The sequence below is a fragment of the Drosophila ficusphila genome, unplaced genomic scaffold (genome assembly GCF_018152265.1).
Source record: "Drosophila ficusphila isolate 14025-0441.05 unplaced genomic scaffold, ASM1815226v1 contig_286, whole genome shotgun sequence".
NCBI lineage: Eukaryota > Metazoa > Arthropoda > Insecta > Diptera > Drosophilidae > Drosophila > Drosophila ficusphila.
This window is the reverse complement of record NW_025064189.1, coordinates 808,885-834,030: the sequence shown is the minus strand read 5'-3', so window position 1 is coordinate 834,030 and position 25,146 is coordinate 808,885. Positions and strand designations below refer to the sequence as shown.

Below are 25,146 nucleotides of genomic sequence, written 5' to 3'. Positions count from 1 at the left end.
AATTTACAAACAATAAAATCGGGAACCAAAGTACCACTCAAAATCATTTATTACAAGCCTCTGGCACTCCATTCAAACTCCCATCTACCAATAGAAAAATTCTATAAAATTATTGGTAATTAAGGAAGTAATCCGTACACTAAATACACGTCTGTGAAAATACTCCACTTTGTTTCGCTTTGAGCAATGACATCTATTCATTTGTGTTCGCTCCCTTTTCGCTGAAATCGCACACAACGCGATGATTTGAGCGAACATCGCATAGAAAGAGCTCCAATCACAGTTTGATCTTCCATTTCCTAGACGTTTTGTCTCGGCACGAGTATTTCGCTGATGTAATTTGATGCGTTATTATTAAAATGATATATAATTTATAGCATTAAATCCCCGGCTGACAGGCCGAGTCGGGCTTTTGTTCACCTTTTTCGCTAGTACGCTAGTACGCTTTCCATGGATCCCTGGCACCTGCCATAACTTGTTGGTCTTGTAATTATAATGGTGGAGTCCGGTGTCCAGGAGCGAGGGAAACCGGCTCTGCGAACGCCTTCGACTAACTGTACGTGAACAGCCTGCCATCCCATCCCGCGATTCCATCCCATCCCGCGATTCCATCCCATCGCATCGTATCCCCAGTTCATACAGCACCACACCATCCCATCTCCATCTCCGTTCCATCTTTGATGTACGTGCATGTACTTCAGGAGCGTCCAGCGCACACTTTTCGCCGTTAGCCGCGTGGCTTGTGGCGTATCTGTATCTCGGATGTTGCATGCCACAGACGCCATCGCCATCGCCATTCCATATCCCATCGCTGTTGGAATCGCCGACGTCGTTTTGGCCGTCGTCTCGAAATCGTAACAGTAACAGGCTTTATGCAAATTGTTGTAATATTTTGTGTGTTCTATGTTGATTTCTTCTGCACTGCGGAAAATTATGTCTAAGGATATGGTAAAGAAATTGTTTGAAATTCATTTTGATAAAATTTAAAATAGGATGGACAGTATCACTATAAGTATAGAAAAAGGAAGTACAATTTTATGCAGGGAAATAACATATTAATTACCTTTTACTAAAATGATATTTATAATACCAACTTATAACTTTATTAGGTTCCCATTTCCTAAACCTCTTTTGGTGTTGAGAACTATATTAATCAGGTATTTTTTCTCCGTGTACATTTGCTCCCCATGATTTTGTTCCTATTGCGTGTAACCAAAGATAGGAGAAGGGGGAAGTGGTGGGGGGTAGGTGTGGTGTGTGTGGCGGCGGGGACGGGACTTCAAATGGACCGTTGGTTGTTATGGGCTTATAGGCGACACTCCATGAAACCAAATTACCGTTTTGGTAGTTTGAATCTGACAAAGCTCATTGGGCATCTCACTTTATTGCTGCGACTTTCTGCGCTGTGCGGAGGACTATTTACAGTCAACTTTGATATATGGTTAATGATCGCAGTTAAGCTGGGATTTGTCACAGATGGAAATCTATACGCGGGAGGAGTGTTCTTGAAAACATAAAGAAAATTCGACCTGAGGTTCTCTAGCAAGGTGCAGCTTTCGAAAAGCAAAGCAATAAACAAGTTACTAAGCCAACTGGTTTTTATTTTTAATTAAAAATCATTCCGATTATGAATATTTCATCCACGATAATAGTTTTCCTCTCAATCTTTAAGTGCACTTAACCCGTTTGATAAATTCCAAAAGTTATTAGACCAAAGACGAAACGTTTAAATAAATAATCAGAAAACTGTGATAAATGTTTCACAATTTCATGGACAAATTGTTTAGGATATTTCTCAGTAAGTAACATCATGATAGGCCACCCATTTCTCCCCTCAATAAGCAGCGGTCACGCCCACTTTAACACAGGGTCTCCTATATACAGCACCTCTCCCATTCGCCTTGGGATATCGCTGGCATATAAATTTCAAGAGCAGAGTCACCACAAATTTGTGGCCAGCAAACACGTTCCTCTCTATTAAATTTCATAAATTTATTAAATTATGCCCCGGCCGTCGAGGCTCAAAGCCAGAAAAACGAAGACAAAACAGAATACCCGATGAAGTCGCTTTAATATAGAATAATATGTACACTGGAAAAAAATAATCGAATCGTGGCCAATATTGATTATTTTAATGAATATTAAAAGTCCAAATTTGTTGTTCTTTGTTTTTAAAATATTTTTATAAATATGCTTTCTAACATTTATGTATTATTAGTTTAACATTTGATCAAAAATAGTAATCTTATATATTCCTTCAGTATAATATATATTAAATATGCCACCAAGTGCGGCTGTGTAATTGGTAAGAGAACAAAAAGTGAGCTCAACAGGGGAGAAAATTTTCTCAACAGTTTTTCATTTTGTAATGCCACGAAAAGTGGGAGTTGGAAAAAGTCAATGGGTCTGCGTTTCTGCCCGTTCTGCTCATTAGTTGTTGTCATTCAGAGGCTTGACAGCCAACTAAAAATTAATATGTCAAATTATGCAGCCAACGAGAATGGAAAATGCTAGTGGGAAAAAAGGGGGAAGACCGAACTGAAGCGTGTCGAGACAGCATGCAAAGATGGGACTCCTTTCTCCTTCTCTCCGTATTTTACCAGAGTTTTCCCCGCACTTTTCCCCTTGTGCAATTAGAAAGAAGCGGCTGAAACGGCTGCCAAAATGTCAAACCAAAAATTTGCTGCGTTTGCTGCTGTCTGCATGTCAATGTCACGAAAGAGATAGCGAGAGGAGCTGAGAAAGAGAGAGGAATACGTAGTACAGGTACAGGTTTTGGTAGAAAGTGGGAATCGTTTCTTTTTCTTCCCACTTATATTTCTCTTTCTCAGGCTGCACCTGCTAGTCGCACTTAAATTCTTGTAGCAACAGTTTTTCCGAAACAGTTAACCAAAAATTTATTAAATACTAAAGAACTTTTAAGACTTTAAATTTTAGTTAATTTACTTCTCCATTTAACATTTTGAATGATGAAGCTAAGAACAACATCATTTTAAAGAGATGGTAAAAATCTACTTATTTTAAATCAAACAAGTTCTATTCACTCAGTTATTTTTTAGTACTTATTCAGTATTTGGCCAATTTCAAGCTCTTTATAATTTTGTTCTTCTCTGCATCAATCTTCTTGAGAAAATTTCTGCAAACTTTTCCGCTTTTTTAGACATGCTCAAAACATTCCTGACAGCATGTTTGCAACTGTTTTCCCCCACAAATGCTTCAATTTGCATTTGACTTAATGCCCCGTGATGCTGAATGATGTGACTAGAGATCAGCCACGCCCCCTTGCCGCCCCCTGCCACCCACTCTACACTATAGCGGCTAGCATGTTTAACGTGTATTTGAGGCCGTCAGATGGTCAATGAGTGTCAGTGTCACGTTGTCATCCCCTCTCCATTTCCCGCCAGCAATCCGCTTTCCCATACTCTACTCGACTCGGAACTACGTGATGTGCATGGCCGATAAATATTTGTTATATACTCAGATCGGGGGTGTCGGATATCTCTGTATATGCGTAAAAGTTTTGTGTGGGAAAAGCTTTAACTTGGGTTTAAGTTGGTTTTAAGTTGTAAGCATTTAGTTGACATTAACTGGGATTTGTATGCTCGAGGGGGAAGTTGGAACTTGGCTGGAATTGTTTATCGCAGATGATAACGGGGCTAAAATATGTCGTGGCCTCCGGCGAAATAGGATTTAACATGATAGATGGATTGTTTGTCAAAATATTTAGTTATAAATTCCTTTAAATAATTTCATAATGATAAATAAGTAAAATGTTTAAAATATAATACATTTCCGTTTTATCTGAGAAGTATTTTTAAGTAGCTTAAAAAGTAGTAAAGTTTTAATAATATCTAGTTCTAAAAGAAATAAATGTCCAAATTATTATTATTACATTTCAACCATAATTTGCGGCACTTATCTTTTCAGCAACGACCAAATTTAATACATCAGTTAATGGACAATATTTAAAGTAATTTGGGTAATATGAATGGTAGCTATCCTCTCACCTCAATAGCCCTAATTCATATGCAGAACCCTTTTTAAAAGCTAATTGCGAGGGTTCTGAGAGGAGATATGGAAATAAGAATGGAGCTGCCACCTGTGGTCTTTTATAAATATTATATTCATATGAGCGACGCATTATGAAAAATTCCCCCAGCTTAACACCTTGCATGTGATGTCGCTTTAGGTTGCCTCACGTACCTAAACCCAACTCCTCCGGTTCCTAAAAATGACCCGACAACAATTCACATATCCTCGGGCCTTTGGACCTTGTGCCGTGTCACCTTTTCAGGCGGGCAAAATGGAGGAGGGAAGAATTCGTAAAAATTTAAAACAGATGCTCATTATAAATATCCATTAAAATTACATGGTCTGTAATCAAGGGGAGGACGCAGTCAGCCGGAGGGTTAAAGGAGATGCCGGTGCCATTTAACCCACCGCGCTCGTCCTTCAGTTTACTCGTCGTCCACGCCTCCTTTTACTTGGGTTTCTCTTTTGCGCTCTTGCTTTGGGCTTAATTTGCATGTAGTCAAGTGTAGACCTTAACAGCAATTTCTGTTTGTCTCTTTGTGCCCTTATTTTGGCCCTAAAAGGGTTCAACCAGCGACAACAACAACACAAAAAAGGGGCGTTAAGCCAAAATAAGAGGAAATCGCGCCAAAAGTTGTTGGGCCTCCGGTTCCTAAAAGCGCCGGTTCATCCTCCTTCCATAACGCAGCCAACATATGGACGGGTCGACATTTTATAGCCTCCGGATCGGTTTCATTTTTTCGGCAGACCGCAAACCCAACAAAACAACAAAAAGGGAAATGGAAAGGGAAACAAAGAGGAGCTGGAAATCCTCCAATATCGAATCAAAGTCCTTAAAACCCTTTTTTTTTGCTCTTCCTTTGGCTTTTAATAAAGTGTCGACATGTGTAATTTGTGAGCGGGGTACAGGGGGGCTTTCATATGGGGGCATTTGGCTGACCCCCGACCAATAATATTAATAAATTATGAGCAGGCACTTTTTTAGTCGGCTTCTTATGTGTTGCGGTCAGCAAAGGAAAATGTGTGACTCGCATTGTATTTTTGGGGAATTTCGTGTCTGACTCTTTGACTCCTCCTCATATTATAATTCTGGGTATTTCTGGCCATTTGACCTCTTGACCCGAGTGGAAATTTGCTAGGCTTCTCTTCTTGTTGCCGCTTCCTTATTGAATTCAAATTGTTGTTCCTGTCCGTCTGTCTGTATGGGTTTTTCTGCATGTTTGGCTTGCTCGAAGAAAAACAGCAAAGCGGAGGACGATGAGTTGACAGCCGGCCTTCGGGGACCATCGTCCTGCCTATTTCTACTTCTTCCTGTTCGAATCCACCCCCAGGACATTGGAACTCTTGCCGCCTGTTTGCTCTCCTTCCTGCTGTCTGTTGCTCTGTCTATTTTGACTTTAACAACGTCAGCAACACCCCCAAAAAGAGCACACAGGCAAACACATCCCGTCTATATGGCCAGAATCATCATTAACGCTGTCCGAGGGTTGTCTGAAAGGTCCGAGAAGGGTACAGATGGCGGGGGGCAGGGGTGGAGGCGGAGTTGGAGGAAGTCTGGAACCGAACCCTGATCTGAAGTACGCTCGAAAAGTTTTTCAGCTCTAGGCGCACAGTGGAATTTAAAAAGCTTATTCATTATAAATTTGAATACGTATTTATTAATATTTTGTGAAGCTCAAGAAAATTATTATAAAGGGCAATCATAATTATAATTATTTATTTTTTTACATTATTTAATATATTGCAACTACAACCATTTTAATTTCAAAATCTTTCGTTTTCTTTAACCACTGTTTCTGCAACATAACTTCGCCTGTATTTCTGTTGCCTCATCTTTGGAGTCGTAATAATTTGCAGCTTCCACCATCATCATCAACACGCCTCCAACTAAAACACAAATCGAGAGCCAGCTGGATGGATTCCCTTAGCTTTGGCTGTACTCCTTTTCCTCCTCCCCTTACCCTTTGGCCTTTCATAACTCGCGACGGCATAAAATTTATCTATAATAAATTAAAAACTCCTTAAATGTTGGCAAAACTTGGTTTATGGCCCTGGGTCTCCCCACACCGAAACCCTTTCCCATTCTTTGTTCCTTGCCCACCTCTTTTTTGTTGTGTTTTATTTGTGGCCGCCGGCGAAAAAAAAATCCAGCTAAAATGAAATTTTCTATATTGTTTGGATCTTGTAGTTCCCACTTTTGGTTTACACGGAGAATACCGCATATTCACTTGCAAAAGAGAATTTAGTTTATGGAAATGTTAAGACCAATTTGGACTCCACTTTATTTATGAATCCTAATTTATGTGAAGCGAACAAACATTGTTACTGAAAATATACAATTCCTATTATATATTTCATCTTATGCTCTACATCTCTTTAACTCAATATTTTTCTGTGTAAAAGGCGCGATGTGGAATTCAAGGAGGAGGTGGGCGGATAAGGTGGACTAGTTGCAGGGCAGTTTAGCCGCTGTCCGGTATTCGTTGTTGCTGTTTGGCCAGCTTTTAGCCGCGGCTGATGGTCGGATGCTCACGCGGCCGGCATGAAAACTTATGTCGGCGGCCTTTGGGCGCAATTATTTATACATGCCTCATAAAAATCGCAAGACAATGGTTGCCCGGCCTGGGACCCAGACCAAAAACCGTATATAAAGGGACAGCAGCGAGTTCGACTAACAATGCAAGTCTCTCGACTCCTTTTGTTGTGGTCAATGTTGCAACTAGTTGTTATTGTTGTTGTTTGCCGGCTGCTCTGGGGGCATTTTATTCTTAAAGGTAAAAGTGGCGAGGCGGGGGGCTACAATTACCCATGGAAGAAGCAGTCTGTTTGATTTTGGCTCGGTAATAAAGATAGATCGATGGATCGGCGGATAGATCTTTTGACCAGTGGCACAGGAAGCGAATGCTGATTCGAGCTGAGATATAACATTTCAAGTGGAACGAGCCTGATAAATGTTATGATGATATGGGGAAGATTGCATGATAAGGGGAACAATTTAATTATACTTTTCTGGTTCGGATTGGTTAGCCGTAACACAATTTAAGGCAGAAGAACATGCTATTTAGCAGCAACTGAACTTTATTCCTAGAAAATTGTTTTTTTGAAATGATATGATTAAAATAAATATTATAAATAAATTATAAAAATGCATTATTAGTTTATTTCCCATTTTTTGAAAAAATTCTAGGGCGATTTAATTTTGTTTTACGCATACAAAAACAGTTTTTAATGAAGGTCATAAACCTCCATTCTATTTGACCAAAAACACCACCAGCAATCTTTAATCCAACTCCATTTGCTATCCCAGCTTATTTTAACGCCCAAAATAAGCCTCATTCTACTTTTGGGCAATTCGAATCCCTCAAAATTAGTTCATTAAAATTTAAATTTAAATTTTCAGCGCTTTCTTGGCTTAAAGCTGGCTTAAAAGCTTCGAGAATAATTTCAGATAAATGTTGGCTGGACAGAAAAAACTGCAGGCAATTTGGAGGAGATGCTCCATTCCCTGAAGAACCCTCGAAACTGCTGCTTTATGTTATTGTTGCGGATCCGTTTCCTTATGCGCCCCAAATATGCGTAAATATTGCCCCAGTCAACAATTTTGTCCGTGCCATCTCTTTCTGTCTGCACTTGCTTATCGCCACCATCGATTCCCCCAAAATCTCGCCCTTTTCGACGCTCTCCGGAGCAGCAGAAAAACGCAATTTGCGCCGCTAACCTAACGATGATTGCCAAAAACGTTGAAAAGCCAGGGGCTGCTGTGCTCGGGGGGAGGATTTTAAATTTTTAATGGGAATTTGAAATAAAACTCAGACAGAGACAAGGCGACGGGACAGGGACAGTCAACACTTTCGGGGGGAACTCGCTCTTTGACAGAGAAACTGTCGACTGCAACCGAGCTTCGGTCCCTGGATCTCTCTGTTTTTCTATGCTCCAAAGGGTTTTTCCACTGAAAAAAATATATATACGTATTTGTTATTAATTTCCAATATACAAATCATAAAAAATGCGAAACGAACCAATTAAATGGCAAATATCAAATTACATTCCGACGTATTCCAAGATTCAGTCCTATTTATATTTCGTTTTCAAAATGTTTTTCTCATATTTTTTGCGAAATTAAATTTCACATGCTTTTTTCTCAGTGTGATGTGTGTTTTTGCAAAGCGAGAAGGGGGTACAAAAAGTCTTGCTGCAGTGCAGGGCTCTTCTTTATCTCGAAGCTGAGTTTAGAGCTCACTTTGAAAGACTCTTTGTGGCGAAGCCCTGCAACAATATTTTTTCGTACAACTCCACCCCCTTCTTTTATTTTTAACCGCCCTCGGGGTTTTTTTCGAGTGTGTTTCGTGCGTGCGTGTTATGCTATCTAAAATTCAAATCTCTTGTGGTTTACAATGGGCCAGAACTCCGAACTTCATTCCATCTGACCTGTTCACATCCACTGAGTGTAAACCAAACTGTGGAATTGCGGCTGTTGTTGTACAGTCAAACATACTTAAAACGAACACAATTTAAAGCCATTATTATAAAATATGTTAAGTAAATTTCCTGGATCTAATTTTATTATTTATTTATAGATACATTTTTTGGTAAAATAAACAAGTCAACTTAATGGGGTCGTACTGTTTGCATTGTTGCCGCACTTCGTAATGCAATTGGTGCTGCGGGGGTTGATTTTGCCTCTGCTTTTTGGAGTTCAAGGTTGACTTGGCTGGTGGGTGGAGTTTAGATCCCTCTACCAGGAAATCTCATTAAACTGCAGTTATTGTTTGAGTCCGGAGTTTGGACTTTGAATGTGCGAACTTGTCAACCCGATGAAATTTTTGCCAAACGGGGGTTGTGAATGGTAAATTGTTCAGGTTCCTAATGTAATTTGAGAGACTGTGTCACCCTCAAGGCAAGATTTTGAAATTGTACTCTCAATTTATGCTAATTTTGAGTTCTCTGTGAGATATTACCAATTCGTAATGGCATTTTCTAGTTAAGTTATAATATAATTGAAGTCTTTACAATTTCAAGTGTATGTTTGTTATTTTGGCAACATCCGATAAATGTTTGATTCGTTGTGTTTTCTCTTGAATGTACTCATATACATATAATACGCTACTTACATCTTAAAGTATCCCATTTGTCAATATCTCTATGACTAAAGCTTACAATTTATATCATCTGCCATTAATTTGTGTGCTTTTCCTATAAGCCGTCTCTTGTAATCCCCTTTAATTACAATTCTCAATCCAATTTGGCTGAATTAAATGTAAGCCTTATTAATTAATCGCCGCCTGCAAATGAATTTTCTCCTTTGAAAGCCGGCTCTTCACTTTTACCCACTTCACTTCACAGTACACTTATTCGCCTTTGTTATTTTTCCTTTGCAGGATCTCCATGACTGCGGAGCACCGTGTCATGCCATGTTTTTCCCCGAGAGGGAAAGGACCGTTCTCCGATATTGGGTTGGATCCTGGGCAGCGGTCTGCGTGGCCAGCTGCTTATTTACGGTGAGTGTTTGTTTCTGGGTTAATGTCGGTTTAAGCTATTTAATCATCAGATTCGAACAGATTTTACAATTATTTGGCATACAAAGTGTACGATTGCGCAATTATATTAATTAAAATTACATAATTAATAATCAGTAGCAGCATGGGTGCTATCTAGTCATGAATATTAAATCAATTCAACGGACTTGATTAGCATCAGTTTAAACTTGCATATTAAAATGCATGCATGTTATACACGTTGAATTTGATTTAAACAGTTTGTCATAAATAGTATTATTTACAAATTTAATAAAAGTTATTTTGCTATACATATTTTGTGCCAAACTTTTCATGAAAACAAATGCCACAAAGTTTTCAAATCATAATATTTGCTTTGAATTAGGCAATAAATACACTAAAAAGAAAAATGCACCTATCTGTCGTACATTTATGTATACTAAACTATATTTATTTTTATTGGTTCCCAATCGCATTTTCGCTTTTCCCTGACTGCCTAAGTGCTACCATATTTTTTAGAGCTGATAGTAAACATTCTTCACGGTGGCAAAACGAGTGAATCCCGCTCCTTCCTCTACGGGAAAAACGAGCGAATCCTGCTCCTTCAGAAGGTTTATTATTCTGCGAAAAGGGGAAGTTTATATAGGAGGTGGGATGCAAGGACGAAGGCGTTGGCACTTTAGCAAATCCCACGCATTGACATATTACCTGTCAGCGCATATTTTTCAATAAACTTGGCAAAACATATGCTGAAGCCATCCCATCAAGGCTACAACGCCCACTTCCCCCCTTAAAATCCCCCAAGGGGTCCTTGGCAAGCAGGATACCTTTGATGGAGTAAGGATATAGCTGGCATATAGGGACATAACGGGGAAGGAGAGCTGTGGAACTCGCCTTGGCATGTGGCATGTGTGAATGCGGCTGTGGGAGGACAAGTGGCAGAACAAAAGTAAATTTCAAATATTATTAGGATTGCCCTTTGATACTTCGGAATGTACTGGCAAGCCACGTCCTGGGCGTCCTTTGATTCGACTATATTCGAATGCCTTCGGGATGGTTGAGCTCTGAACTAATATTGGAAATAGTTCTCGCATTGTAATCCTTGTGTGCCAGAAATCGAATTGGAAATGTGGGCGCTGAGGAAGTGGACCTGAAAATGAATTTAAAGAGTTGAAGGTCAAAGGCCAAATTGAAAATTCAAGCTCAAAGAAATATGACAAAAATACAGAAGGGCGAATTGCCTACAGATTATTTATTTATAGATGTTTTCAGTTAAAGTAAGAGTAAATAAAATACAATCAAATCTTTAAGGCTGGCAGAGCAAAAGAATGATTGTTGTTAAAATTGCAAAGCTCAATTTCGCCTTTATTTTTTTTAAATATCTTTTTAGTTCTTTTAAGGCAATTGACTTACGTATTTTTATTGCTATTCAATTTATTCCAACACCATTTATACTGTTTCGGTTAACCATTTTCCATAACCATAAATCAATCAATTGACTTGCCTAATTATCTCATCTACTTGGAACGATTCATCATGTGAAAGGACCTGGAAGGACCTGAAGAATGCTCTCCGGCAATATCTCACTCCGTTTGTCCCCATCACTTTCACATATGGAAATCAACTTGTTAGTCAGGCATTTTCCTCCCAACGAAAAATGTGTTTGCCTTTTTGTACGCTTTGTTTATTTTTGCTCATATCCATCAAGCGCAAAAACTGACAAAATTTGAATAAAAAATCAATTTAGGTGCTCTGGACCGAGCACATGACAGGCACTAATCAACAGGAGTAACAAAAAATGAATATGATAACCATGCTTATAATTCCCAAGCAATCAAGAAGGGGAAATTCAAAAGGAGGGACGACCCAAAAAGCACATCTATCAAAACTGGAGAGGTCCTGACTGACTGGCACACACACACACACATACACATCATAAAGTTGCGCTACATCCATCAACCCCAGAGAAATAAAGGCCCTTTTTTGGAGGCTTTGGGGGCTTGGGGGCGGAATTCAGCCCCGGGGAACATTGTCACTCACATGGCGACATGTTTTGCATGCTGTCTACTCTGATTCTTTTCTCTCCGTGTGTGTGATAAATTTTTGTCATTGCATATAATTTGTCGCCCATTGTCAGTGCCAGATATTTCCCCCCCTCCCACTCCCTTTTTTGTGGGCGTGGCATATCAGTGCAACTCGTAACAGCAAAACAACAACGAATTCTATGCAAATTTCGAAATTGTTTTTCCAGAGCCAACGAGGAAGACTTTCATTTGCTAGCTCATTCTACTTACTTTTTACGATTATGATTATGTTCTCTGAGTGTTCTCCATATCATTTTCATTTTCATTCGTTGTATTTTTGCATTTTCCACGCATTCATCAGTTTCAGTTCATGCAAATTTGGCCTCTTTGTTATGTTATTTAGCCGAGTGCAACATTTTCCCGATGATGATGATGATGGAAAATACTCCGATTCCATTACGTGAGTTTATTTTATGGAATATTCAGACTGATTCAAATGCATAAAAACCATCAAACTGGAATTGATTGTATTTTTTACTTATTTTATTGTGAAAATTACAGAAAAATGTATCATCAATTTAAGTTGAATTCTTTTCAAGCTCTGAATAAACAAAAGAGGCCAGGGACTAAGGAATTTAAGTATAAGCTTTAAACAATTCTAAAAATGTGAACTGAAAGTCTTTTAATATTCATTCTAGGAGTTTTAAGCTGATTCCAAGTGTTTTTCCCAGTTATGCTTTTCGGCTTTAAGAAGTTAACCCAAATAAGCCTTCATAAGCCCTGGAAAATGTTTTTCCTTTAGTGCACACACATTAAATATTTGAATGGCTTTTTATTTTGCTTCCTCTTCCGTTTGCCATTTTCCCCTTTTTATGTGTGGATGTGAATAGTGCTCAATGCATCTCAATAAATTCCCCATGAAATGTGGGTTATGTTTGTTTGTTGATTTTAATAAACTTTCTCTTTCACTCCATATGTGTGTGGGATAAAAAATTGCAATGACACAAAAATATGTCGATGGAAATGACTGCAAAAAATGTATGCCATACGAAAGCATTAGAAAATTGCAGTTGATCCTTCGGTGTGGATGGCCAGGGAAAAAAATTTATCTGAAAATATTTGAACACCAACGAATGTTTGCTTTTGTGCTTGAAATGCTTCACATTTATACAGATTTTGTATTCCACATAAAAATTACTCAGCTAATTGATTGAAAAAATAAAAATGTTTTGAAGGAAATGTTGAAAAAACAATGTTAGAAATTGTAACGGAAATACATGAACATATGTAACATCAGGGATTATAAGCGATAAATTCGTTGCCGAAATAACTTTAAATAAGCAATGAAATGGCAAAGAAATTGCGACCATTTCTCATACAAGCGAAGTTATTTTGATAGCTGGCAGGGTAAGAACGTAAACTTCAAGCCAAGTCAAAGTTAGTGAGGGAAAGTAATCCCAACTTTTTCCCCAACCAATTTCCTATGACAGCCCAACTTTTGCTAACCTGGGAAAACCTTTGGGGCTTTTCATTTCAAGTATCAAGCAAAATTATAAACAAGCACATTTTATTTCAATTTTCGCGAACTAAAACAAATATTTTTGCACCCACAAAAACTTTTACTTGTGCGAGACTTGTGCGAGTAGAATTGTCAGAGGGAAGAAAACTTATGAGACTAAAATGGCGAATGGGAAATGGAAAATGGGAAATGCGAAATGGGGGATTCTGTGTGTCGCATCAACTGTCAACAATCAACACCTTTTTCATTAAGCGCATTAGATGAGATGAGACAATGAGTGAGCCTTTCCCCTCCAACCTTCTTTCTTGACATTTGTTTTCCAATGAAAAGCGAAAAGAGGAAATGACAATGTGTGTTTGCTGAAAGAGCAAATAATCGTATAGTCGTTGACTTTGATGACTTTTTCTTAATTACAAGACCGACTGCAGAGAACCCGAAAAGGGAAAATCGAGAGCCAGAAACTGAAAGTTCAGTGAGGCGCATATTCGATAGTCAAGACTGTGGACGATATGAGCAAATATGACAGCTCATGGTGACTGCACCCAAAAGTCATCCGAAATCAACCCTTTCCTACTCATTCCATTTATGCCAAACTTTTTTGGGTCTCTTGTTTTGACAGTTGGCTTTTCACATTGTTTGTTGCCCAGTGATATCCACAACATTATTAATAGTTTTTAAATATGCACCAAATATTTAATCATTGATATGCATAAAAAATACATGCCGTAAACATCAAATGTCAAAAACAGAAAATATAAAATTTCGTCGCAAACGTTTGCCGCAAAATTTATGCCGCAATCTCTGTCCAACCTGACTTAAATGTTTATGTAAATAGTTAGTTATTCTAATAGACGATCCACCCTTTGAAAAAAACCGGACCATTGTTGTTGTTTCCTTATGCAGATTTATACAATTTTTAAGCGATTTTTTTGTTTTGAGTTAAATCTAATTTATGCAAAATTCAAAAACTGGCAACCGCTGGCAAAGCTCTCAAAGCTCTTCTGTGGCTTTTAGTTTTCAGCACTCCAGCGAAGAAGGAGGGGCGGTTTTTGGGGCGGTTAGGTGGGTGTAACCACTTTAGTTTTGGGCTGATTTTAATGACCCGACTCCACAAAATTTATGAGCGCTAAAAATTGAAATTACATTTTTTCATTGACCATGAAAGGCGCGGCGGCGGCTCGGGTTAAATAATTTATTTGCAGTTGGTTGACGGAAATGTTTAGGACAAGTTTAGTCCACCACTGTGGAAATAAGAAAAGTCTCAGAGAAAAGTTGTTGGGTAAAGAAGTCTAGAGATACTGGGTTAGAGGTTAAATAAACTTGAAGAGTTGAAGAGTTAAAGAATATAAATATTTTAAAATAGAATTTGATTGGGGAATATTAGTTTTTGTACAAGAAAGGCTTTAATTATTAGAAAAATATTGAACAACAAAAATTGAACTTGATAAATATTAACACAATTTAAAAAGCTCATTAATTTATATTAATATTCATTTTTTTGATTTATTGCTTTCCTGTTTTTTATTTTTAATATTATCATTTATATAAAATAAATACTTTCTTTTTAATTTGATGGATTCAATTTAATGATGTGACTACGTGGGCTATATTTTCTGGCAAACAAATGTTAATTGTTATTTAGCCTGTTATATTCCTTTATAATTTTTTGAAGATTTCTTAGGTAACACCTATGTATGGAAAACCTCTTTATTTCCATCTTTAAGTGCCACTAAACTAAGCTCTTCTCCAATGCGAATTTCCTCCAAATGTCGTGTGGGTGTGGCCCACAGAAACGCTGCATGTTTTTCGCCAAGTTGGGAAAACTTCCGCCCTCGATGACGCATAATTTGTGGGCGTGTCCAAGGGGCGGATGCGGGAGAGGGGCAAAAGATTTGGAAGTCTGTGCTTGCCAAATGTTTCAACATTTGCAGCTTATTTCGTTTCATTTGTAGCTAGTCACACCTACAGAAATTCTCCCCTTTTCCCACCCATCATGCGTGGCATAACAAATTGCTACGAGGAGCAAAAGGAAATGGGCTGAGGAACCCTGTTTCTGTTTTTGTATTTGTTTTTGGCATAAATAAACAATTCAATTCAATTTCTCAGCTTGTTTCTTCTGCAGTGCAGCGTTGTCAACAAAAGGAGTTACAAACTGACTCACTTCCTCTATTCTCCTCTCCGCCATCACGAATATATTTTGCATTTAAATGAGGATGAAAGGCAAGGGTGCCGCAACGAAGACAATGCGTAGGTGGAAATTAGATGTGAGCTGGCTAAGGGAACTATAATACCAATAGGAGCCGGGCTAGAAAAAAAAGTGGTCGAGCGAGTGGGAAAAAATACTTTAAAAAATAAAAAATATTCTTGCCTAAAATGCACATAAATTAAATAAGCAATTTATTATGGCAAGTTATCTTTCGTTTTTCGTTAGGAAGCGACTGTAAAAATATTCATATAAATATAAATAAAAAAAATATTCAATTTAAAAAAATGAAAACAAAATATAGGAATTTTTTTCCAGTGCAGTAATGGTGTTTCAGGGGAAGACTGATGTTAGCCACGACTCAGAGCCGAGAAGTGCGTTCTGCATCTATGAATAATTCAGAGGTCTCATCGTGGCAACAATAATACTCGGCACATTAATGCAATGCGAACAACTCAAACGCAAACACAACCCACACACACATACACTAACACGGACACACACACACTCGTACAAGGCCACCCACACACTGAACTTCCAGCTAACTGTTTCTCTCTGATAGTTTTGTAATGATCAAATTAAATGACTTTGCTTGGGTTCGGTCTGGTTTTCTGGTTCGGGGTTTCTGGTTTAGACAAAAGACTCCTTGGCCTGGCTTAGTGGGAATGATAATGAATTTATTTAAATGGCGCGTAATCACACAGGCAACAGAGAAATTTGTAGAAGCATCGTGGAGTTTAATGTGTGAGTTTGCGGTCAGAAGACGGAGGGAAAATAGTGTATGTGTGTGTGTGGATTGTAATTGCTTTTAAAGCTTTGAGGAATTGTCAACCATTATGTTGGTCTTATCTGGGGCTTCATCTATGTCTGAATATCTATATCCCACACTTCTCAATTTCCCATTTGGCCCTCTGGCAAACCGGAAGTTGGGTCCGATTAGAAGGAAGACTTGATTGGTCGTTGGTTTGCCACACTGGAAATTGATGATAAAATGAGTTAATATATTCCACATCTCAATTAGAGCATTTATAAAACTGCTGACGATGATTGGGCTTCCAACGATTTCTACATATTTCTTGGCATCTTGAGTGGTTTAAAGACAACACTGCGTATGAGTTATGCTTTTTAAAGAATATATATATAAACTATGATTTTTGCTAGAAAACCAGTTATGTTATCGACTGCTTTAACAAAATATATAACACAATAAGCCATGAAGAGCAATTAAGATTAATCTAAGAAATATCTGAAATTTATCTTGAATACTGACTTGTTTATTGCAACTGGCTTAAATAATTCGCTTACCATAGTTCATTCAATTGATGCAATGATAAACATTTAAGCATTTTTGAAATTTGATTAAATTAATTATTTCTAAACGAAACTTTTAACTTTAATTTATTAGGCATGAGAAAAAAGCTCAGTTTACCTTCAGAAAAATAACTACGTTTGAATGTGATGAAAGTTACTCTGAAATTCTTACTTTTGGCTTGGCCTTCTAACTAAAGCCAAACGCTAAGGACGTTTCGGTCATATTCATTAAGGCCAACTCGCCATGGGAAGAGAAACCTTGCGAATTAAATGGGGCTCAGCTTTTGGAGTAAATGGCACAACAATCACAATCAGCTAATGTGTAGAGCCTAATGACCAAAAGGCGCTGCGAAGAGGACCCCTAATAGGTTCGCCTCGCCTTTAATGTCCCCGCACTCATATAAACACTAATGCATTTTTAAGGGAACATCAAAGCATACATATCCCGGGTTAATTAAGGCGAACCTAATTAAATCTAAATTTATATTTAATACCCGCTCTCCCCCTTGTGACTCGTTGCAGGTGCTCACCTTCCTGATCGACTCGTCGCGTTTTCGCTACCCAGAAAGGGCCATCGTCTTTCTGGCCGTCTGCTACTTGGTAGTTGGCTGTGCCTACGTGGCCGGGCTGGGAGCAGGCGACTCCGTCTCGTGCCGCGAACCATTTCCGCCTCCCGTCAAGCTCGGCCGCCTGCAGATGATGTCCACCATCACCCAGGTAAGATGACCCGGCAGGAGCAACTCTGCGCTCAAAAGGGAAAGCACTGTGGGGGAAAATTTGATTTGATTTTGTAGTCGGACGGAGAGTACAAGAAACGCAGGTGTTAAAATGAAATAAAATTAAATTATATAAGTACTAATTTGAAATCTAAAAATTCATTCAATTTTTGTTTTATGAAAGACTAGCTTTTTTATGAAATAAAATTATTTTGATGATTGGAAATGAAATGCTTGAAGGAAAAAAATACAAAAAGAATTGTTAAAATTTGAAGTTTTTGACTTACTAAAAGAAGTGGATTTTTTAACTTTATAATTTATAGTAAGTCATACAGAAATTTAATTTTAATTTTAACTTGTGGTTTATATCCTTAGTACTTCGAAGAGTATCGAAAGACTCGACCTGCGGGTCTTTGGCCCTACATTAATTGTGATTTTATTGACTGGGTTTTCCTCTTTTTCCGACAGGGCCACCGACAGACCACGTCCTGCACTGTTTTATTCATGGCACTCTACTTCTGCTGCATGGCGGCCTTCGCCTGGTGGTCGTGTCTGGCATTCGCCTGGTTTTTGGCCGCCGGACTCAAATGGGGCCACGAGGCGATTGAGAACAAGTCGCACTTATTCCACCTGGTTGCCTGGGCGGTCCCCGCCCTCCAAACAATCTCCGTGCTGGCTCTCGCAAAAGTTGAAGGTAAGTTGCGCCGAAATCGAGGCAGGATTATTATCGATTATCCACCAGTGCGACCTTGATCCGCTGGCGCATTAATCTCCCAGAGTCCACATCAAATTCCATCGCACACACTCCGCCCAATAACTTAACTCAGCCATCGCTGCGGTTTGGGGCAATTTCAACGCGTAAGACGAAACCGTCATTAGACATCATTTGTGGCATTAACTGTATCTATTTCTCGGGCAGAGGCCTGGTTGCTATCAGTCAGTAGAAAATGTTACAAAAAAAGTTGGGGAACTCAACCACCAATTAAAGTTAAAGCAGGCCGTACAGTGGGCTTAACTATGTGCTTTTAATATTGGTGAAAAAACAGCACAATACCTTCATCATGAAATAAAAAAAACCCTATTGATATTTTACAATCACCTCAAATAAACGATAACATTTTTATTTTTATGTATAATATATATTTTATTTCTGCATTTGATACTCATCGATTTGAAGCTTGAGTCAAATTTAAATATAATTTTCTTCACTCCAAGCCACTGTGCCGCCCATTTCACAGTCATTTTGTGGTTCATTTGAGAATGGGGACTTTGGGTTGGGCTCGATTATTTGGGTCTGGATTCTGAGATACTTTCGGCTGTCCGCGATTTCTAAACAATTTAATGACCTACGTGGTCGCGGGCAGACACGAAATAAATCTTGACGGCCAACAAAAATGTAAAGCTCAGGGAAAAAAGACGACAGCCTGAAAACGGTCACGTTAAAGAGCCGTAAAAATTTGTGGACTTCGGATGAGTTCCCTCTTTTTTTTTGGTTGGGGCTCCCAAGTCAAAGAACAAGTCCAAAACTAATTCGCTTAACGCGCTGACTCTAAGCCGAAGTAGAGGGTTTTCTGTTGTGGCCCATTCTCGGGCTCATTTCACATTTTTGGGCTTAATTAGATTGCGGCTTAATGACTCAATTGTGTTTGCCGGCCAAGCTCCGGTGTCCCCAACTCCCACAGCAAATATCCAGAGCTCTCTTTCCGTAACCCGGACAATTTCCAATATGGCCAGACGGTAGTAATTAAATACAGCAGCACATGATTATGGCTTGTTAGGCAAATCGAATGAAAGTCATAGACAATTTGGAGGGGCTGTCGAGTGGAGGGCAGCATCCCTGCTGATGGGCACTTATAGCCCAGTATTAACTGGGCCTACTTAATGCCCCGTTACGTAATTGGTGGGAGTGAGTGAGGCTAGGTGCCAGCTTAACACTGGATTAGTGCTGCATTGTGGTAAACTGGGCTGCGAATTAGGCGACTTCACCCAATATTCCAGCAAATGTCAGGGTACAAGTGAGTGGATTCGATAAGTCAATCAATGCGACGGGGTTAAGCTGTTGTGGGAATTATTTAATGAAAAGGTTATACCCACCAAACATTATTGAAAGGTCACAATAATATGTTCGTTCATTTTGGTTGTGATTTACAAGACAAAAAATAGAATAGGAAATTAAGTTTTTCCACTTATTAGATTATCCAACCAATAAATCAAAGCAAGACTTCCTTTTATTATATTGTCTTTATCTTTCACCGCATTGAATCGCAATTTTCACATCAGTCTTCTCCTTCCTATAATTGCTCGGCGTTGAAAAAATTTTCAATTGCTTAACAAATATAATCAAAATTTTTCACTCCGGCCTAAACGCACACAAACACTCGAAGACACTCGCTAATGCATGCAAAATGCCAAAAGCCATAAAAAACATATTTCCCCTCATCGCGTCTTATATAAAAACATTAAAGTCCCAGGCAACGGAAAAGCGATTTATGGGAAAAGTCTCCGAAAAAAATTAAAATAAAATGATGACTTAATGCACTACAAGCGACCGGCGAAAAGCGTTTTTCCTGTTGTTGTTGTTGCTGTTTGGGGCACTCCTTGAGATGCTCCGGCAAGAAAGTAACAGTAAATGGAAAGGAACAGGCGCAGCCGGTTCATGCACTGACAAAAATAAGTATTTTATGGGAATTAATTTTTGTTTAAAGCAAATATGGGTTTTAATATAAATTAATATAGTTTGTGAAGTATATTAAAATACTGTTTACTGAGGAAAATATTTTTTCAGTAATGATGTTCTTTTGTTCTGATTTCTGCTTGGTATATAATAACTTTATTGTTTAAATACAGCTTGTCCGTAAAATTTATTATTTCCCGCAGTGCATTCGGCCCATTCAGAAACCATTCAACGGCAATTAATGTTAAATTTAAAAATACATTATTTTAATGTGTCGTCAGTTGGAGTACGGCTGAGTAAGAGGGATAGGGACAGTTGTTGCTTGGGCGTTGATGATGGCAGCAGACAGTTACGACAACCAGCAACCAGCAACAACAACAACAACAACAACACCGAATGCTTTTGGGTAAACAAAGTAAGTGGAACAGAAACGCTCGAGGCTGGAAGCTTGGAAGCTTTGGCCGCCGGCTACGTGCATTGAATCTCTAATTTGCGCACGTTCGTTGCAAACATTGAATAATGCTCACAGATATACCCCCAGAAAATCCCTCCCATTTCGCCTCTCCCCCTTTGGTACTCCCCTTTAAACACTTCTGGCCAAGTAAATAACAGGCAGCGTAGAGAGGAGGCCAAAAGGGGAAGCTAACAATTTGTATTGACTCCACAACGCGTTGGCAGCTCATTTGATGGATTTCCCCTTCTCGCAGACAGGCTTTCGGAGAAGGGAACTATGAATCACCTGCCCAACTGCAGAGGTCCAGTTCCGTAGGGATTCCATTAGGTTTATGCTGCGAATACTAAACGAGCGAAATTGGACTGCATTTTGGTTGTTGGTTTAGACCTACTCGGTTTTCAAATATGGATCAAACATTGAAGCACTGCACTGAGTTTAAAGCAAATGTATTAGTTATTCAACAAAGCAAAAAGTATTTAAAATAATTATGAGTTTTTAAGTGGCACGAAACACACCTCTAAAATACATATTTCGAATTTTTCAACTAACAAAATTCTTAAGTATACCCCCAAAATAGAAAACCAACCCAAAGGCAACAATTTGCTTTACTTGACTAGAATTTATTACCATTTTGTAGACACGCTCAACAATTATTTTTCATTTATAAGAACATAAAAAAAGAAACGAAAGAACCGGGAAATATGCAAATTAACAGAAACAGACGCAAGCAAGGCAGAGCAAAGGAAAATTAACAATTTGTTGCGCTTTTGCGAAATTATATGCCTGGCAGTCGTAAGTCCGTTGAAGAGACTTCTCTGCCCGCCTTTTTTCTTTTCTTCATTTGTCAAGTTATTAAAGAGCAAAGCGAGTGGAGCCGGAGAGGTAGAACTAAATTAACATAATTTATCCAAGGCAGACTTATTTTTTTGCTCGAACGAAGCGAAACTCGAGTACAGTGGATCGAAGTTTAGAATTGGATAATTTATTTTACTGATACGACTTTAAACACACTTTAAATATTAAAGATAAAATGTTGCAACATAAAATGAAAACAAAAACTTCCTAAAATATATTTATTATAGAATCATCTAAAAAGCTTAATGCTAATACCACTGTAACCCATTTAAAGGGAGTCGAGAAAGAAAAGTAAGCAATCGAGAGCCACTTATCGAATGGCATAAAAATACTAGCGTATGAATGATTTATGAAACGGAGTGGTCTTAGAGTAAAAGCGGAAAACGAAGCTTTCAGTTGGGGAAATGCATTTGGAAATGCATTTAGAAGTGCATTCGGTCAGCCAGGAGTAAAGTCAGCGGAAAATGTTATTCAAGTGCAGTCGGAATTCGTTCTGGGATCATACACAAAAGTCTTCTTGCTCTTTGACCTTTCACTCCCACTCGTGCCGCCTCTTTCTTTCTGAAAACATCCGTCTCGTTCACTCTCCTCGAGTGCACCCTGCATAATCAAATAATGCGCTTTGGCATTGCAGTTTCCATAGCAATCGGGCCAAAACATAACCCGCACAGAAATAAAATGAACGTCGGAGAATTAGAATGAGTAGCTAGCAGCAAATGAAATACTAAAGTCGATTCATGGAACGGAGCACTTTTCTCGCATGCGAGTCACATAAACGGACGGAGACAATCGACGGACGCAGAGTCTGAGAAATAGAAAGAGAAAGAGCTTCAGACCGAGACTGAGATGGAAAATATGCAGCATTGGGGACAAAAACTTTGCCTGCCAAGAATCCACAAACAGTGGAAATCAATAAATTAAATACAAGTTTTCTAAGGAACAAATACCCTATGAAGAAATTTTACAGAGCCTTAAATAAAGATAAAAAAATGTATTTTCCTACTCTTTGAAAGATTCTGTATTGTAAAGTATTTAATTTTTTAAAGTAAAAATTTTTTAAAGGAATTCCTTCAGGTTGTTAAATATTATACATATCTTGGAAAACCCCGTTTTAAAGAAAATGAATTTAATCCCTATTGAAAGCAGCTGCTTTTGTGGCTTATTTTTATAGACATTTTCCGCCATAATCCCACGGTCCATAAAATCCCTATTAAATAATGGGAAAATACCTCGAAATGTTCACGCATGTCGGTTGCCTATAACCGATAACTCCCAGGTTTATATACCCCTTAAAATGATTGAAAGTCAATCCATATGAAGAAGCCACAATGCAGTTGACCGCAGCAGCAGCAGCAGCGGTAGCAACAACTGCAGCAGCAACAGCGACAACAGCAACATGCAGCATAGCAACACGAACAATGTGCGTTGAATGGCATGTGGCAAAAGTTATGGAGACTTTGGCGCGTAAAACCGGTAGCTCAAATGGCCGAAACAAACATGGGAAAGAGGCTTGCGGGGGGATTGGCCAGAAACGAGGTTCACAGACGCGATGAAGACAACAGCAAAAAGCGTGAAACGTGTGCGTGAGTAGCAGTAGCAACAACAACAGCAGCAGCAACAACAACAACAGCAGAAAACATCGGCGACAGCGGCAGCAACTGATACGCAGTTTGAGATACCGCGATGTTGTTGCTACATCGGCAACATGACTACATGTTGCTATTACCCTGGCCATATCCAAACGGCATCGGGCCTCAACTTCACTTGCTTCTGCTGCTCGTTGTCATGGCTACCGAAATGGCCTGGCAAAAGCTCTTAGAAAGCGGGGAAAGGCGGAGAAAGGTGGGTCAGGTGGTGAAGAGTGCGCCTTTTCTGTCATCCGTTTGATTACATTTACAATTTGAGCAGGCAGCTTCACCCTGGCGAATATTGCAAAAGACATTTAGGGCTTAAGACGTATTTATTTGGGCAAAGTGTTCTCTGTAAACTTAATACGATAGAAATCTTTGTGATAAAATATGAAGACTGAATTTGAATTGCGAGGAAATTATTTTGTTATAAAGTTATTTTTTATCTACATATGTATTTTTGCAAAGATATACTTTGAAATCAATACCTTTAGCAATTCTTAATGATAAAACGAGTTATTGCCAGCAAAATATTGGTCAGAAATAACCAGAAAAAGCATTCATATAAATGTCATCAGCGTAGCGTAAATTTATTAAACGAATTAAATGAATTATTTCTTGCCAGTTAAAATAAAAGAACTCTTGTTAACCATAAATCCAATACGAATGAATACAGGGTACAGCAAGTGCGACATTTGCCAAATATTTCAACAGGCCAAGGTCTTTTTTTTGCTTTCCGTACGATTTGTGCGGCTTCTTTTTCTTCTACCCTGACTCGCAGATTATTTGTTTGATTTCATTTTTATATTTTGTTTATATGCGAGCTTTTGGCATCATTCATCTTAGCGGGGGTCACTACGTGCTCCATTTGGCTAATGTCATTTTTATGAGTTTTTATTCCGTTTTGCGCCATAATTTGATTGTCATGTCTGGCACTTTTTCATGGATTTTCCTATTAGATAATTTGTCGGCAAGTCTTTTGCAAGAACGTAATTCCTATACTCGTATTCTTTGATATTTAGCCTGCTGGCGAGAACTCGGACTAAATTTACGAATAATTATATAGAACTCGTAACGGGTCGGATCATTATAATGTCATAATGCTTTGTTCGGCTTTGGTGGTCCAGCATGCCCACTAATTTGCGGCAATTAAATTCATTAATTCAAATTAATATGATTCGAAAAACATTAAAGCCAAGTTAGGAGCCTCGTTGCCCAAGGGCAAAAAGCCAAGAGAGAACTGTAAAAGGAGAAGAAGCGGCATAAGGGCCAATGACCAGAAGGGAACAATGGAAACCGTACAAAATGAGGCAGCTAAGTGTGAAGACGGAAAAGTTAATGAATCTTCAAAAACCAAGGAAACTAATGAGTGGAGCGTGGAGGTTGACTGACCAGCTGCTCGCTAAAATTAAAGCTTCTTAATGGGGAAAAATGTTGAAAAAATACTAAAGTGTTAACAGGAATATCAAATGACCTGGCAAGGGAAAACAAATAATATTTTTGTTCTTTTATGTTTGTTCAATTAATTCTGCTAAAGTTCCTGTCAACTTCCTGCTCAAATGCAAAAAAAATACGATATGATTCTTAAATGATTTGATGATAAAATAATGATGATGATGATAAAATAATCAAATGTAATAAAATGTAAAAGGATGCTCAATAATACTTAAATAAAAAGAAAGCACGTTTCATCGGGGAATCTTAAAAATCTTTCAGCATAAAAACCAGCTCGAGCATAAAATTAAAGCTAATGTGTCCCATAGGCACCCCAAAATGTTGATGACTTTTCATCGATCCGCTGCAGTTAAGAAAATGTGAAACTGTTTAACCTCCGGCAAATTGAAACCGGTCATACACCAAATATACACCCAGTAAAATATCCTCCCCAACGGGTGGCATCCTGCTGTTCTGTTTATTTCTAATATCCTGCCGGAGTTTTTTTTTTTGTTGGGTGGGCAAATGGGAAGGAGCGACGACAATAAACACGCCCACACGAAATTTGCGGGCGAAATTGTCTCTTGCGGCTGCCATAAAGCGCAGCCGATGTCATTAAAATCTCTTTTCGGCACGAAGTTTCGCACGCCGTCATATCGATGGGATATTCCTCAGCCGGGGGGCAATTCAAATGTATCCTGTGGCGCTTGCCAACACCTTTGACCTGCTGGGTTAACGCCACGCCCCTCCTGTGCCCGCCTTCCTCAGAAGGATTTTCCCCGAAATTTCTCCCTTTTGTCT

General features: G+C 38.7%; 1 protein-coding gene across 2 annotated transcripts in view; it reads left to right on the top strand.

Moving 5' to 3' along the window:
• LOC108086905 (frizzled) overlaps positions 1-25,146 on the top strand; it is a 93,375-nt gene that overhangs the window by 21,414 nt on the left and 46,815 nt on the right. For both annotated transcript variants that reach the window (XM_017183977.2, XM_017183978.2), the window contains exons 2-4: positions 9,411-9,530; positions 17,107-17,301; positions 17,769-17,994. In XM_017183977.2, coding sequence (XP_017039466.1) covers positions 9,411-9,530; positions 17,107-17,301; positions 17,769-17,994 — 541 coding nt within the window. The remainder of the gene's footprint in view (positions 1-9,410; positions 9,531-17,106; positions 17,302-17,768; positions 17,995-25,146) is intronic.